The following is a 17254-nucleotide window of genomic DNA, read 5'->3' on the forward strand; positions in this document are numbered from 1 at the left end:
CAGAATTGGCTGGAATTGAGATCAGACGCCATGTTGCGTTTGGAGAGCCCCTGATGTGCCTAAACAGTGGAAACCCCCCCAATTATAACAAACCCTAATCCAAACACACACCTAACCCTAATCCCAACGGTAACCCTAACCACACCTCTAACCCAGACACACCCCTAACCCTAATTCCAACCCTATTCCCAACCGTAAATGTAATCCAAACCCTAACTTTAGCCCCAACCCGAACTTTAGCCCCAACCCGAACTTTAGCCCCAACCCGAACTTTAGCCCCAACCCTAACTGTAGCCCTAACCCTAGCCCCAACCCTAGCCCCAGCCCTAACCATAGCCCTAACCCTAACCCTAGCCCTAACCGGAAAAATGTAAATACTTTTTTTAATTTTTCCCTAACTAAGGGGGTGATGAAAGGGGGTTTGATTTACTTTTATAGCGAGTTATTTAGCAGATGTTTATGATTGGCAGCCATCACACACTGAAAGATGCTTTTTATTGCAAAAAATATTTTTTCCGTTACCACATTTTGAGAGCTATAATTTTTCCATATTTTGGTCCACAGTCATGTGAGGTCTTGTTTTTTGCGGGACGAGTTAACGTTTTTATTGGTAACATTTGCGGGCATGTGACATTTTTTGATCGCTTTTTATTCCGATTTTTGTGAGGCAGAATGACCAAAAACCAGCTATTCATGAATTTCTTTTGGGGGAGGCGTTTATACCGTTCCGCGTTTGGTAAAATTGAGAAAGCAGTTTTATTCTTCGGGTCAGTACAATTACAGCGATAGCTCATTTATATCTTTTTTTATATTTTGGCGCTTTTATACGATAAAAACTATTTTACAGAAAAAATAATTATTTTTGCATCGCTTTATTCTCAGGACTATAACCTTTTTATTTTTTTGCTGATGATGCTGTATGGCGGCTCGTTTTTTGCGGGACAAGATGACGTTTTCAGCGGTACCATGGTTATTTATATATGTCTTTTTGATCGCGTGTTATTCCACTTTTTGTTCGGCGATATGATAAAGCATTGTTTTTTGCCTCGTTTTTACCGTATTTTTCGGACTATAAGACGCACCGGACCATAAGACGCACCCCAAATTTGGGGTGAAAATTGCAGAAAAAAAGATTTTTTATAAGATGGGGGTCCGTCTTATTGTCCGAATTTACAGTATCTTACCTGAGGGCTGGCGGTGGCAGAGCAGGGTCACAGGAGGCAAGGTGTCGGCAGAGGTGGGGTGATGCTGGGATGAGAAGGTGCTGGGATGAGGAGGTGCTGGGATCAGGAGGTGCTGGGATCAGGAGGTGCAGTGAGAGGTATGGCGTGAGAGGGGTCCCAGGCTTACCGTGCAGGCAATGCAGGCTTACCGTGGCGGCAGAGGTGCGGTGGCAGAGGAGGCGCAGTAAGCGGGGTCCCTTTCCCCGGTATGGTGATGCAGCAGCCCGGTAAGCAGCAGAGCCGGGTGAATCCTGTTGTTATCGGTGGGTGCGGCCATCTTCCTGAGGCCGCGCGTGTGCAGATGAAGCGCTCTGCTTCCCGGGGCTTCAGGAAAATGGCCGCGGGAGGCCGCGCGTGCGCAGATGGAGATCGCGGCGGCCATTTTCCTGAAGCCCCGGGAAGCAGAGCGCTCCATCTGCGCATGCGCGGCCTCAGGAAAATGGCCGCCACCACCGATAACAACAGGATTCACCCGGCTCTGCTGCATCACCTCACCGGAGAAAGGGACCCCGCTTACTGCGCCTCCTCTGCCACCACACCTCTGCCACCGCACCTCTGCCGCCACGGTAAGCCTGCATTGCGACTATTAGACGCACCCCCCATATTCCCCCCTTTTTTGGGGGGGGAAAAGTGCGTCTTGTAGTCCGAAAAATACGGTATTTATTTTTTCTTACAGTGTTTACTGAAGGGGTTAACTAGTGGGACAGTTTTATAGGTTGGGTCGTTACGGACGCGGCGATACAAAATATGTGTACTTTTATTGTTTGGGTTTTTTTTTATTTCGATAAAGAAATGTATTTATGGGAATAATATTTTTTTTTTTTTTCTTTATTTAGGATTTTTTTTTTTTTTTTTTTACACATGTGGAAATTTTTAAAAAAACTTTTTTACTTTGTCCCAGGGGGGGACATCACAGATCGCTGATCTAACAGTTTGCACAGCACTCTGTCAGATCAGCGATCTGACTTAGAGCACTGCAGGCTTGCCAAGCTCCTGCTCTGAGCAGGTACTTGGTAAGCCACCTCCCTCCCTGCAGGACCCGGATGCCGCGGCCATTTTGGATCCGGGCCTTGCTGCAGGAAGGAAGGCAAGAAACCCTCGCAGCAACGCGATCACATTGCGTTGCTGCGGGGGTCTCAGGGAATCCCGCAGGGAGCCCCCTCCCTGCGCGATGCTTCCCTATACCGCCAGCACACAGCGATCATGTTTGATCGCGGTGTACCAGGGGTTAATGTGCCGGGGGCGGTCCGTGACCGCTCCTGGCACATAGTGCCGGATGTCAGCTGCGATAGGCAGCTGACACCCGGCTGCGATCGACCACGCTCCCCCGTGAGCGCGGCCGATCGCGTATGACGTACTATCCCGTCAGTGGGCATACGGGCCCACCCCACCTCGACGAGATAGTACGTCATATGTCAGAAAGGGGTTAATTTGTCTTAAATGAAAAAAAACACAAAAAGAATTGTCCAAAAGCCAAATTGGATATAATTCCACACCAAACATAAAAAAGGGGGAGGACAAAAGTATTGGCACTGTTCGAAAAATCATGTGATGCTTCTCTAAGGCAACGTTCACACTAGCGTTGTGCGCTGCTGCGTCGGCGACAACGCACGCAAAAACGCAGCAAAACACACGCAAAAACGCTGCGTTTTGCGACGCATGCGTCGTTTTTTGCCGAAAATCGGACGCAAGAAAAATGCAACTTGTTGCGTTTTCTTGGTCCGACGCTTGCGGCAAAAAAGACGCATGCGTCGCACAACGCAACAAACAAAAACGCATGCGTCCCCCATGTTAAATATAGGGGCGCATGACGCGTGCGTCGCCGCTGCGTCGCCCGACGCACACTAGCATAACGCTAGTGTGAACGTAGCCTAATTTGTGTAATTAACAGCACCTGTAACTTACCTGTGGCACCTAACAGGTGTTGGCAATAACTAAATCACCCTTGCAGCCAGTTGACATGGATTAAAGTTGACTCAACCTCTGTCCTGTGTCCATGTGTGTACCACATTGAGCATGGAGAAAAGAAAGAAGACCAAAGAACTGTCTGACAACTTGAGAAACCAAATTGTGAGGAAGCATGAGCAATCTCAAGGCTACAAGTCCATCTCCAAAGACCTGAATGTTCCTGTGTCTACCGTGCGCAGTGTCATCAAGCAGTGTAAAGCCCATGGCACTGTGGCTAACCTCCCTAGATGTGGACGTAAAATAAAAATTGACAAGAGATTTCAACGCAAGATTGTGGATAAAGAACCTCGACTAACATCCAAACAAGTTCAAGCTGCCCTGCAGTCCGAGGGTACAACAGTGTCAACCCGTACTATTCGTCAGCATCTGAATGATAAGGGGCTGTATGGTAGGAGACCCAGGAAGACCCCACTTCTTACCCTGAGACATAAAAAAGCCAGGCTTGAGTTTGCCAAAAACTTACCTGAAAAAGCCTAAAACATTTTGGAAGAATGTTCTCTGGTCAGATGACACAAAAGTGCATAACACCCATGGTCCTGTGTCCCCCAATGAGGCGTAGGAGAAAGTAGAGCTTTTTGGGCAAAGGCATCAACAGAGTTTACAGGAGAAAAAAAAAAAAAAAAGAGGCATTCAAAGAAAAGAACACTGTCCCTACAGCCAAACATGGCGGAGGTTCCTTGATGTTTTGGGGTTGCTTTGCTGCCTCTGGCACTGGACTGCTTGACCGTGTGCATGGCATTATGAAGTCTGAAGACTACCAACAAATTTTGCAGCATAATGTAGGGTCCAGTGTGAGAAAGCTAGGTCTCCCTCAGAGGTCATGGGTCTTCCAGCAGAGGACAATGACCCAAAACACACTTCAAAAAGCACTAGAAAATGGTTTGAGAGAAAGCACTGGAGACTTCTAAGGTGGCCAGCAATGAGTCCAGACCTGAATCCCATAGAACACCTGTGGAGGGATCTAAAAATGGCAGTTTGGAGAAGGCACCCTTCAAATATCAGGGACCTGGAGCAGTTTGCCAAAGAAGAATGGTCTAAAATTCCAGTAGAGCATTGTAAGAAACTCATTGATGGTTACCGGAAGCGGTTGGTCGCAGTTATTTTGGCTAAAGGTTGTGCAACCAAGTATTAGGCTGAGGGTGCCAATACTTTTGTCTGGCCCAATTTTGGAGTTGTGTGTGAAATGATCAATGTTTTGCTTTTTGCTTCATTCTCTTTTGTGTTTTTTCATTTAAGACAAATTAAATGAAGATAATAATACCAAATAATGTGTTTGCAATCATTTTCAGGAAGAAAATGAGTATTATCTGACAGAATTGCAGGGGTGTCAATACTTTTGGCCATGACTGTACATCAGTGGATCACGGATCTGTTTAATAATGAGTGATAAACATGTAACCTTACAGGGTGTTTTACTGGCTTTGAAGAAGGCACACTTCAGCAACTAGGATGACATTAAGAAAATCAGTCCGTGTCTCTCGGATGGTAACTCTCACACATGTGAATATAGTCTTAGAACAAGGATAACAGTAGTATTAATCATCTTGAAAACTTGATAATGAACATCACTGAAATCCGTGGCCAAGGTCATCAGCATCAGCTTACATAGGCAGTCCCTCACAATATTGCATACCTAATGCAGACGATACATTGAGGCTTCTTAAATTCGCTGCCGACCGGTTATTTATTTCACAATCCGTATTACATGGCCTTTCATCTTTGTTATTTACACCACACTGTGAATTTGTGATGCCGTTTGCTGGTCCCCAGCTACTCAGACGTTGGGGGTTTCTGGAGAGAAAAAACACAAAAACATGAATGAATGAATTGTAAGGTTATACACCGGTGCTTTATGCTTATAACAGGGGGCAATTTTGCACTTAAAAGAGGCTCTCATGTACGACAGTCTGGGCTGGCAGCACGATTTTACCCCTGATCCCTACTGTGTATTCTCATTGCTGCCAACAGGAGGTCACCGGGGACTGGCGCTGGACAGATCCATCAATGCGCCCAGCTTTACAGCCGTGCCCACAAAATGGCTGATGTTTTGTCCATCCTCTTCTCCATCACCACCTCTTTGGTCGCCCCTACTGGTCCCTATCTAGCTTGCTGCATCGACCAAGCGTTATAAATATATGTACCTGCTGCAGCCAATCACTGGCTGCAGCAGTCTCAGGCTGCGCGCACATCTCCGCTGAGGCAAGTGATTGGTTGCAGTAGTCATGTGACCAATCATATGCAATTGCAACAGAAAGATAAATGGAGATTGGCAGGAACCACTGAATCTGAGCAGAAGCCATGTTTTGTTTCATTTTACAACATTCACAGCTGTAACAATAGGTTTAACCCCTTAATGAACAGCAACATTTTTTTATTTTATTATTTTTTTTTTAAATCTGACCACTGCCACTTTATGTGGTGGTAACTCTGGAATGCTTTAACTTATCCCATTGATTTGGAGTCTGTTTTATTGTGACACATTGTACTTTATGATAATAGTAAACTTAGGTTGATATGTTTTGTATTTAATTTACAAAAAATATCAGAAATTTGACAAAAAAAAGGAAAAAAAAATAGAAATGTTCAAACTTTGAATGGTTATATACCTTTAATCCAGATAGTCATACCACACAAAAACAATAGGAAATTAAATTTCCTTCATGCCTGCTTTACATCAGCACCATTGGTAAAATGTTGTTTTATGTTAACATTTTAAAAGGTTTAAAAATGTAGCAGTAATTTTTCAATTTTTAAAGGAAAGCTTATTTTTTTTTAGGGACCAATTCAGTTTTGAAATGACTTTGGGGGTCCTATATATTGGATTCCCTCAAAAGTGATACCATTTTCAAAAACAGCGCCCCTCAACATATTCAGAATTGCCTTCAGGTAGTTTATTAACTTCAGGTGCTGTTCAGGAACCAATGCAAAGTGGCATAACAGCGATGAAGAAATGTTTAAAATACTTATCACCTAAACGTTTCTAACTTCTGAAGAGGCCGCTAAAGCTGGAAGGCTTGAAGACCATTATTTGGCCACGAATGACCATCGCAAACATGAGGACCCCCTGATCTGTGGTCCGCTACCCTCTGTCCTGTGCTCCGCTCCCCCGTCCTCCTGTCCGCTCCCCCCGTGCTCCAATCACACCCCCCGTGCTCCAATCACACCCCCCCACAGCGACCCCCCCCCCCCCCCCCGTGCTCCGATCCACCCGCCCGCACAGCGATCCCCCACTCCGTGCTCCAATCCATCTCCCCGTATTCCGATCCACCCCCCCCCCATGCTCCGATCCACCCCCCCCCGTGCCCTGATCCCTCCTCTCTCCCCCCCCCCCCCCCCCCTTATACTTACCTGGCCTCCCGGGGTCCGTCCGTCTTCTTTCCTGGGCGCCGCCATCTTCCAAAATGGCGGGAGCATATGCAGTACGCCCGCCGAATCTGCCGGCTGGCAGATTCGTTCCAAAGTGAGTTTTGATCACTGAGATATAACCTATCTCAGTGATCAAAATTAAAAAAAAAGTAAATGACCCCCCCCCCTTCCTTTGTCACCCCCATAGGTAGGGACAATTAAAAAAAAGAAAAAAAAATTTTTTCCCACTAAGGTTGGGGTAAGAACTAGGGTTAGGGTTAGGGGTAGGGTTAGGGGTAGGGTTCGGGATGTGCACACGTATTCTGGTCCTATGCGGATTTTTCCGCACAGGATTTGATAAATCCGCAGTGCTAAACCGCTGTGGATTTACCGCGGTTTTTCTGTGCATTTCACTGCGGATTTACAACTGCGATTTTCTATTGGAGCAGTTGTAAAACCGCTGCGGAATCCGCAGAAAGATGTGACATGCTGCGGAATGTAAACCGCTGCGTTTCCGTGCAGTTTTTCCGCAGCGTGTGTACAGCGATTTTTGTTTCCCATAGGTTTACATTGAACTGTAAACTCATGGGAAACTGCTGCGGATCCGCAGCGTTTTCCACAGCGTGTGCACATACCTTTAGAATTAGGCTATGTGCACACGGTGCGGATTTGGCTGCGGATCCGCAGCGGATTGGCCGCTGCGGATTCGCAGCAGTGTTCCATCAGGTTTACAGTACCATGTAAACATATGTAAAGCCAAATCCGCTGTGCCCATGGTGCGGAAAATACAGCGCGGGAACGCTGCGTTGTATTTTCCGCAGCATGTCAATTCTTTGTGCGGATTCCGCAGCGTTTTATACCTGTTCCTCAATAGGAATCCGCAGGTGAAATACGCACAAAAAACACTGGCAATCCGCGGTAAATCCGCAGGTAAAACGCAGTGCCTTTTACCCACGGATTTTTCAAAAATGGTGCTGAAAAATCTCATACGAATCCGCAACGTTGGCACATAGCCTTAGGGTTAGGGTTGGGTTGGAATTAGGGTTGTGGTTAGGGTTACGGCTACAGTTGGGATAAGGTTTAGGGGTGTGTTGGAGTTAGAATTGAGGGGTTTCCACTGTTTAGGCACATCAGGGGTCTCCAAACGCAACATGGCGCCACCATTGATTCCAGCCAATCTTGTATTCAAAAAGTCAAATGGTGCTCCCTCACTTCCGAGCCCCGACGTGTGCCCAAACAGTGGTTTACCCCCACATATGGGGTACCAGCATACTCAGGACAAACTGCGCAACAATTACTGGGGTCCAATTTCTCCTGTTACCCTTGAGAAAATAAAAAATTGCTTGCCAAAACATCATTTTTGAGGAAAGAAAAATGATTTTTTATTTTCACGGCTCTGCGTTGTAAACGTCTGTGAAGCACTTGGGGGTTCAAAGTGCTCACCACATATCTAGATAAGTTCCTTGGGGGGTCTAGTTTCTAAAATGGGGTCACTTGTGGGGGGTTTCTACTGTTTAGGTACACCAGGGGCTCTGCAAACGCAACGTGACGTCCGCAGACCATTCCATCAAAGTCTGCATTTCAAAAGTCACTACTTCCCTTCTGAGCCCCGACGTGTGCCCAAACAGTGGTTTACCCCCACACATGGGGTATCAGCGTACTCAGGAGAAACTGGACAACAACAACTTTTGGGGTCAAATTTCTCCTGTTACCCTTGGGAAAATAAAAAATTGCGGGCTAAAAAAATCGTTTTTGAGAAAAGAATTTTTTTTTTTTTTTTTTTCATGGCTCTGCGTTATAAACTTCTGTGAAGCACTTGAGGGTTCAAAGTGCTCACCACACATCTAGATTAGTTCCTTTGGGGGTCTAGTTTCCAAAATGGGGTCATTTGTGGGGGATCTCCAATGTTTAGGCACACAGGGGCTCTCCAAACGCGACATGGTGTCCGCTAATGATTGGAGCTAATTTTCCATTTAAAAAGCCAAATGGCGTGCCTTCCCTTCTGAGCCCTGCCGTGCGCCCAAACAGTGGTTTACCCCCACATATGGGGTATCTGCGTACTCAGGACAAACTGGACAACAACATTTGTGGTCCAATTTCTCCTATTACTATTGGCAAAATAGGAAATTCCAGGCTAATAAATCATTTTTGAGAAAAGAAAAATTATTTTTTTTTTTCATGGCCCTGCATTATAAATTTCTGTGAAGCACCTGGGGGTTTAAAGTGCTCAATATGCATCTAGATAAGTTCCTTGGGGGGTCTAGTTTCCAAAATGGGGTCACTTGTGGGGGAGCTCCATTGCATAGGCACACAGGGGCTCTCCAAATGCGACATGGTGTCCGCTAACAATTGGAGCTAATTTTCCATTCAAAAAGTCAAAAGGCGCGCCTTCCCTTCCGAGCCCTGCCGTGTGCCCAAACAGTGGTTTACCCCCACATATGAAGTATCGGCGTACTCGGGAGAAATTGCTCAACAAATTTTAGGATCCATTTTATCCTATTGACCATGTGAAAATGAAAAAATTGAGGCGAAAAGAAATGTTTTGTGAAAAAAAAGTACTTTTTCATTTTTACGGATCAATTTGTGAAGCACCTGGGGGTTTAAAGGGCTCACTATGCATCTAGATAAGTTCCTTGGGGGGTCTAGTTTCCAAAATGGGGTCACTTGTGGGGGAGCTCCAATTTTTAGGCACACGGGGGCTCTCCAAACTTGACATGGTGTCCGCTAAAGAGTGCAGCCAATTTTTCATTCAAAAAGTCAAATGGCGCTCCTTCCCTTCCAAGCCCTGCCGTGCGCCCAAACAGTGGTTTACCCCCACATACGAGGTATCAGCGTACTCAGGACAAATTGGACAACAACTTTCGTGGTTCAGTTTCTCCTTTTACCATTGGAAAAATACAAAAATTGTTGCTGAAAAATCATTTTTGTGACTAAAAAGTTAAATGTTCATTTTTTCCTTCCATGTTGCTTCTGCTGCTGTGAAGCACCTGAAGGGTTAATAAACTTCTGGAATGTGGTTTTGTGCACCTTGAGGAGTGCAGTTTTTAGAATGGTGTCACTTTTGGGTATTTTCAGCCATATAGACCCCTCAAACTGACTTCAAATGTGAGGTGGTCCCTAAAAAAAATGGTTTTGTAAATTTCGTTGTAAAAATGACAAATCGCTGGTCAAATTTTAACCCTTATAACTTCCTAGCAAAAAAAAAATTTTGTTTCCAAAATTGTGCTGATGTAAAGTACACATGTGGGAAATGTTATTTATTAACTATTTTGTGTCACATAACTCTCTGGTTTAACAGAATAAAAATTCAAAATTTGAAAATTGCAAAATTTTAAAAATTTTCGCCCAATTTCCGTTTTTATCACAAATAAACACAGAATTTATTGACCTAAATTTACCACTAACATGAAGCCCAATATGTCACGAAAAAACAATCTCAGAACCGCTAGGATCCATTGAAGCGTTCCTGAGTTATTACCTCAAAGGGACACTGGTCAGAATTGCAAAAAACGGCAAGGTCTTTAAGGTCAAAATAGGCTGGGTCATGAAGGGGTTAACAGGGTAAGGCTGGGGTGGGTACCTCAGGCCAGTGGGTCGTTTATGGCCCTCGATCTTTTATCCAGCCCGTGGGTGGAGTTGGTGCGTAATTTGTACGTCCCCAGAAGGATAGTATAATTATCTAAATGGCCCTTGGCAGGAAGAAGAAAAAAAAAAAGAAAAAGAAAAGATTCCGCATAGATAGATGCTATGGCTGGTGTACCTCTTAGTACAAAAAGTAGGCTATACTTTTTGTGCCTACATCATTACTTTTAATCAATTCTTCACATTCTATTTTAACTTGTTTTTTTTAAATCCCCACGTGAAGCGGAGCGCAATACAGGAATGTTTTGAGGAATTTCACCTGATGTTGGTAACGGGCTGATCAACCTCCTGGTCAGATTCAATCCATGAATCCTCAGTTTCGTCTTCCTCGTCCTTCGTGTTCTCATTTACAGCATCAGTAATCATATCGGATGTCTGCTCGTAATACCGGACCAAATCCCGCAGCTCATTTAACCGTTTACGAACTTCTTTCAACTTCCTAAATGAAAAAAAATTTAAATATATTGTGTAAGCCATACCAAGATAGATATATATTTGTCACAATTTAAATTAAATTATTAAAATTTGCAGCCATTCTTGAATGTGAATACCCGTCTTTAAAGCTGATCATTTATCTAGACCGACCATGGCTGCACTCAGTCTAGCCTGTAAGCATAAGCAGCCGGAGGGTCAGGAGGCAACAGTGCGCTCCGGTGATCCCTGTCAGAGTCAACACTGCAGCTTACAAGAAAACAGCAACTTAGCGTTCTGTGTTAAGCAATTGTTGCTAAATAACAGTGGTCCGTCTCCTAAACAACAATCTGCAAAGATAAAAATATTAATACTTCAAGAATGGTTGTAAAATTTAAACAAGAAAATTTCCGACAATACCCTTTTTTTCAGATGGAAACGTTAATGTAGTATGCATTGAATGCATCACCATGCCACTATGGCATGCATAAAGATTTAGTCTACTAAGAAGAAACTGAATAATTATTAACACAGTGAATTGATATTTGTGTCTTTAAAGGGACTCCGTCACCTGCATTTGGAGGGAACAATCTTCAGCCATAGGGACGGGGTTTTCGGGTGTTTGATTCACCCTTTCCTTACCCGCTGGCTGCATGCTGGCTGCAATATTGGATTGAAGTTCATTCTCTGTCCTCCGTAGAACATGCCTGCGCTAGGCAAGATTGCCTTGCGCAGGCGTGTACTATGGAGGACAGAGAATGAACTTCAATCCAATATTGCAGCCAGCATGCAGCCAGCGGGTAAGGAAAGGGTGAATCAAACACCCGAAAACCCCGCCCTTATGGCTGAAGATTGTTCCCTCCAAATTCAGGTGACAGAGTCCCTTTAACCCCTTTACCCCCAAGGTTGGTTTGCACGTTATTGACCGAGCCAATTTTTAGAATTCTGACCACTGTCCCTTTATGATGTTATAACTCTGGAACGCTTCAACGGATCCCAGTGATTCTGACATTGTTTTCTCGTGACATATTGTACTTCATGATAGTGGTAAAATTTCTTTGATATTACCTGCGTTTATTTATGAAAAAAATGGAAATTTGGCAAAAATTTTGAAAATTTCGTAATTTTCCAACTTTGAATTTTTATGCAATTAAATCAGAGGTATGTCACACAAAATACTTAATAAGTAACATATCCCACATGTCTACTTTACATCAGCACAATTTTGGAACCAACTTTTTTTTTGTTAGGGAGTTATAAGGGTTAAAAGTTGACCAGCAATTTCTCATTTTTACAACACCATTTTTTTTTTAGGGACTACATCTCATTTGAAGTCATTTTGAGGGGTCTATATGATAGAAAATACCCAAGTGTGACACCATTCTAAAAACTGCACCCCTCAAGGTGCTCAAAACCACATTCAAGAAGTTTATTAACTGTTCAGGTGTTTCACAGGAATTTTTAGAATGTTTAAATAAAAATGAACATTTAACTTTTTTTTCACAAAAAATTTGTTTCAGCTCCAATTTGTTTTATATTACCAAGGGTAACAGGAGAAAATGGACCCCAAAAGTTGTTGTACAATTTGTCCCGAGTACGCTGATACCCCATATGTGGGGGTAAACCACTGATTGGGCGCATGGCAGTGCTCGGAAGCGAAGGAGCGCCATTTGACTTTTCAATGCAAAATTGACAGGAATTGAGATGGGACGCCATGTTGCGTTTGGAGAGCCCCGATGTGCTTAAACATTGAAACCCCCCACAAGTGACACCATTTTGGAAAGTAGACCCCCTAAGGAACTTATCTAGATGCGTGGTGAGCACTTTGACCCATTAAGTGATTCACATAAGTTCATAATGCAGAGCCGTAAAAATAAAAAAAATCATGTTTTTTCACAAAAATGATCTTTTCGCCCCCAATTTTTTATTTTCCCAAGGGTAAGAAGAAATTGGACCTAAAAAATTGACAGGAATTGAGATGGGACGCCATGTTGCGCTTAGAGAGCCCCTGATGTGCCTAAGCATTGAAACCCCCCACAAGTGACACCATTTTGGAAAGTAGTCCCCCTAAGGAACTCATCTAGGTGTGTTGTGAGAGCTTTGAACCCCCAAGTGTTTCACTACAGTTTATAACACAGGGCCGTGAAAATTTAAAAAAAAAATCTTTTTTTCCACAAAAAATTATTTTTTAGCCCCCAGTTTTGTATTTTCCCAAGGGTAACAGGAGAAATTGGACCCCAAAAGTTGTTGTCCAATGTGTCCCGAGTACGCTGATACCCGATATGTTGGGGTAAACCCCTGTTTGGGCGCACAGGAGAGCTCGGAAGGGAAGGAGCAGTGTTTTACTTTTTCAACGCAGAATTAGCTGGAATTGAGATCGGATGCCATGTCGCGTTTGGAGAGCCCCTGATGTGCCTAAACAGTGGAAACCCCCCAATTATAACTAAAACCCTAATCCAAACACACCCCTAACCCTAATCCCAACGGTAATCCTAACCACACCCCTAACCCTAATCCCAACCGTAAATGTAATCCAAACCCTAACTTTAGCCTTAACCCTAGCCCCAACCCTAACCCTAGCCCCAACCCTAACCGGAAAATGGAATTAAATACATTTTTTACATGTTTTAATTTTTCCCTAAGGGGATGATGAAGGGGGGTTTGATTTACTTTTATAGCGGGTTTTTTAGCGGATTTTTATTATTGGCAGCTGTCACACATTGAAAGACGCTTTTTATTGCAAAAAATATTTTTTTGCGTTACCACATTTTGAGAGCTATAATTTTTCCATATTTTGGTCCACAGAGTCATGTGAGGTCTTGTTTTTTGCGGGACTAGTTGACTTTTTTATTGGTAACATTTTCGGGCACGTGACAATTTTTGATCGCTTTTTATACCGATTTTTGTGAGGTAGAATGACCAAAAACCAGCTATTCATGAATTTCTTTTGGGGGAGGACTTTATAACGTTCCGCGTTTGGTAAAATGGATAAAGCAGTTTTATTCTTCGGGTCAGTACGATTACAGCGATACCTCATTTATATCATTTTTTCATGTTTTGGCGCTTTTATACGATTAAAACTAGTTTATAGAAAAAAATTATTTTTGCATCGCTTTATTCTGAGGACTATAACTTTTTTATTTTTTCGCTGATGATGCTGTATGGCAGCTCGTTTCTTGCGGGACAAGATGACGTTTTCAGTGGTACCATGGTTATTTAATTCCGTCTTTTTGATCGCGTGTTATTCCACTTTTTGTTTGGCGGTATGATAAAACGTTTTTTGCCTCTTTTTTTTTTTTTTTTACAGCATTCACTGAAGGGGTTAACTAGCGGGACAGTTTTATAGGTGGGGTCGTTACGGACACGGCGATACTAAATATGTGTACTTTTATTGTTTTTTTGTTTTGTCTTTTTTATTTAGATAAAGAAATGTATTTATAGGAAGCCACCTCCCTCCCTGCAGGACCCGGATGCCGCGGCCATTTTGGATCCTGGTCTGCTGCAGGGAGGAGAGGTAAGAGACCCTCGCAGCAACACGATCACATCGCGTTGCTCCGGGGGTTTCAGGGAAGCCCGCAGGGAGTCCCCTCCCTGCGCGATGCTTCCCTGTACAGACGGCACACTGCGATCATGTTTGATCGCGGTGTGCCGGGGGTTAATGTGCCGGGAGCGGTCCGTGACCGCTCCTGGCACATACTGCCGGATATCAGCTGCGATAGTCAGCTGACACCCAGCCGCGATCAGCCGCGCTCCCCCCGGGAGCGCGGCTGATTGCGCTGGACGTACTATTCCGTCCTTGGGAATTAAGGCCCACCCCACATGGACGGAATAGTACGTCCAATGACAAAGGGGTTAAGGCCTCAGTGAAGGTGTAACATTGACACAATTTAAAATGGAACACAGTCATTTAACCCCTTAAAGACCACCGATACGCCTTTTAACGGCGGCAGTTAAGGGTACTTAATTCACAGCGCCGCTTTTTTACGGCGCTGAGGTTTACGTATATAGCGCCCCACAGAGTCTTGAGATTTTCTCACGAGTCTCGGCTGCCGGGGGTAGCAGAGACCCTAGAGAACATGATTCAGGTCGGTTTTTACAGACTGGAAAAAACAAACAGATTTTCCATTTAAGGTCTCTCTCCTCTGATATGATTGCAAATCAAAGGAGAAATAGTGTCCTCCAATCACTCCTGCGGTACCTCCCGGTATCCCTGGACCCTTCTGCTTCCCCCCACGGTCACTGGCCTCTTCTTCCAGGAGGAAAATGGTGGGTGCATGAGCAGTGCCGGCACCCGGCAACATTACAAGATTTTTCCTATTGGTTCATTTTGATCACTGTGATAGGGTCTATCACAGTGATCAAAATAATAATAAAAAAAAGTAAATCCACGCCCCCTTTATCACCCCCTAAGTTAAGGAAACATAAAATTAAAAAACTGTATTTATTTCCATTTTCCCATTAGGATTAGAGTCGGGATAAAGTGAGTTGGGCTAAAGTTAGGGTTGGGGCTAAAGTTAGGGTTGGGGCTAAAGTTAGGGTTGGGGCTAAAGTTAGGGTTGGGGCTAAAGTTAGGGATTAGGGGTGAAGTTAGGGTTATGGCTGGGTTGGGATTAGGGTTAAGGGTGTGTTAAGGTACCGTCACATTAAGCGACGATGCAGCGATATAGACAACAAGCCGATCGCTGCAGCGTCGCTGTTTAGGTCGCTAGGAGACGTCAAACACGGCAACAGCAGAACGATGCAGGAGCGATCCAGTGACGTACTTATCGTTCTTGCTGGTTGTTAGCTCCATGAAAAAACATTGCAGGCATAGTTGCTTTTGCTGTCAAAAATGACGAATCACGCCGACCTGACGACCAAATAAAGTTCCGGACTTCTAGCTACGACCAGCGATGTCACAGCGGGATCCTGACCGCTGCTGCGTGTCAAACACAACGAGATCGCTATCCAGGACGCTGCAACGTCACGGATCGTTGTCGTTCTCGTTGGAAAGTTGCTCAGTGTGAAGGTACTTTTAGGATTAAGTTTGTGGTTAGTGTTGGGATTACGGTTAGGGTTGGGATTAGGCTTCTTTTACACTTACCGTGAGATTTTGCGCCCGTTTTTGCAGCCCCAATAGATTTCTGTGGCCGCAAAAGTGGGCCGCAATAAAATCCACGGAGCGCCGTATGGCCACATTTACGGCTGGGAAAAAACAGGATTTCTGGTTGCTTACCGTAAAATCTGTTTCTTGGAGCCTCCATTGGGGGACACAGGAACCATGGGTGTATGCTGCTGCCACTAGGAGGCTGACACTATGCAAATAAAAAAAGTTAGCTCCTCCTCTGCAGTGTACACCCCACCGACTGGCATTATACTCTTCAGTTAGTGAGAAAGCAGTAGGAGATAATGAACAAGGTTGAAAACCAAACACAAACTTCAGAACTGTAAACGTGAGAACAGTTATAGAACATAAAACAGAAACGTTGGGAGGGAGCTATGTCCCCCAATGGAGGCTCCAAGAAACAGATTTTACGGTAAGCAACCAAAAATCCTGTTTTCTTTATTGCCTCTCATTGGGGGACACAGGAACCATGGGACGTCCCAAAGCAGTCCATAGGGCGGGAAAAACAAACTTCCATCAGGTCAGAGGACTCACCACTGCCGCCTGCAAGATCCTTCTGCCTAGGCTGGCGTCCGCCGAAGCGTAGGTATGGACCTTGTAAAATTTGGAAGACCAAGTTGCTGCTTTGCAAAGCTGTAGGGCGGAAGCCCTATGGTGCACCGCCCAGGAGGCGCCGACTGCCCGGGTAGAGTGAGCCTTAATCCCAGGAGGGGGCACTCTATTCTTTACCCAGTAAGCCTCCAAAATTGCCATTCTGATCCAGCGAGCAATATAGTCGCCTTAGAAGCCGGTTGGCCTCTGCGCGTGCCATCAGGAGTGACGAAAAAAAAAGAATCCGTCTTCCGGAAAGTGGACGTTTTATCCAGGTAGATCCTCACTGTCCTGACGAGGTCCAGCTTGTTCAACGATCGCTCCAGAGGATGAGTCGGAGCTGGACAAAAGGAAGGTAGAACGATGTCCTCGTTGAGGTGGAAGGTGGAAACCACCTTAGGAAGAAAAGAAGGTGGAGGCCGGCTGACCACCTTGTCCTGGTGAATGACCAAAAACGGAGGTCGGCAAGACAGGGCCGCCAACTCGGAATAGAAGTGATGGCAACAAGAAAGGCCACCTTCCAAGATAGAAATGATAGGGGAATCTCCCAGAGAGGCTCAAAGGGGAAAACCCTCAGAACGTCCAGTACCAAGTTTAAATCCCATGCATCCACAGGGGCCCTGTACGGAGGGACAGCGTGGGCTACTCCTTGAAGGAAGGTCTTAACCTGTGGCAGAGAAGCTAAAGTCTTCTGAAAGAGGATGGAAAGCGCAGAGACCTGGCCCTTCAGGGAGCTAAGAGCCAGGCCCGAATCCAGTCCTGCCTGAAGTAAGGCCAAAATGGAAGGCAGGGAAAAGGACATAGATGAAATGTGGTTGGACTCGCACCAACGGAAGTAAGCCTTCCAGGTACGGTAGAAGATCCTGGAAGATGAAGGTTTCCTAGCCTGAATCATGGTGTGAATCACCCGGTCCGAAAGGCCAGACGCTCTTAGAACGGTCTCAACGGCCACGCTGTTAAACTGAGCGAC

The 17254-nt window shown here is 44.8% G+C and overlaps 1 protein-coding gene across 4 annotated transcripts in view; it reads right to left on the minus strand.

Annotated features, from left to right (window-relative positions):
- Positions 1-17254, minus strand: part of PCM1 (pericentriolar material 1) — a 228267-nt gene that overhangs the window by 121297 nt on the left and 89716 nt on the right. For all 4 annotated transcript variants that reach the window (XM_069744379.1, XM_069744380.1, XM_069744381.1 and 1 more), the window contains exons 9-10: positions 10438-10617; positions 4825-4982 (exon numbers count right to left, since the gene is read on the minus strand). In XM_069744379.1, the coding sequence (XP_069600480.1) occupies positions 4825-4982; positions 10438-10617 (338 nt within the window). The remainder of the gene's footprint in view (positions 1-4824; positions 4983-10437; positions 10618-17254) is intronic.

This window comes from Ranitomeya imitator, chromosome 1 (genome assembly GCF_032444005.1).
Source record: "Ranitomeya imitator isolate aRanImi1 chromosome 1, aRanImi1.pri, whole genome shotgun sequence".
Classification (NCBI taxonomy): domain Eukaryota; kingdom Metazoa; phylum Chordata; class Amphibia; order Anura; family Dendrobatidae; genus Ranitomeya; species Ranitomeya imitator.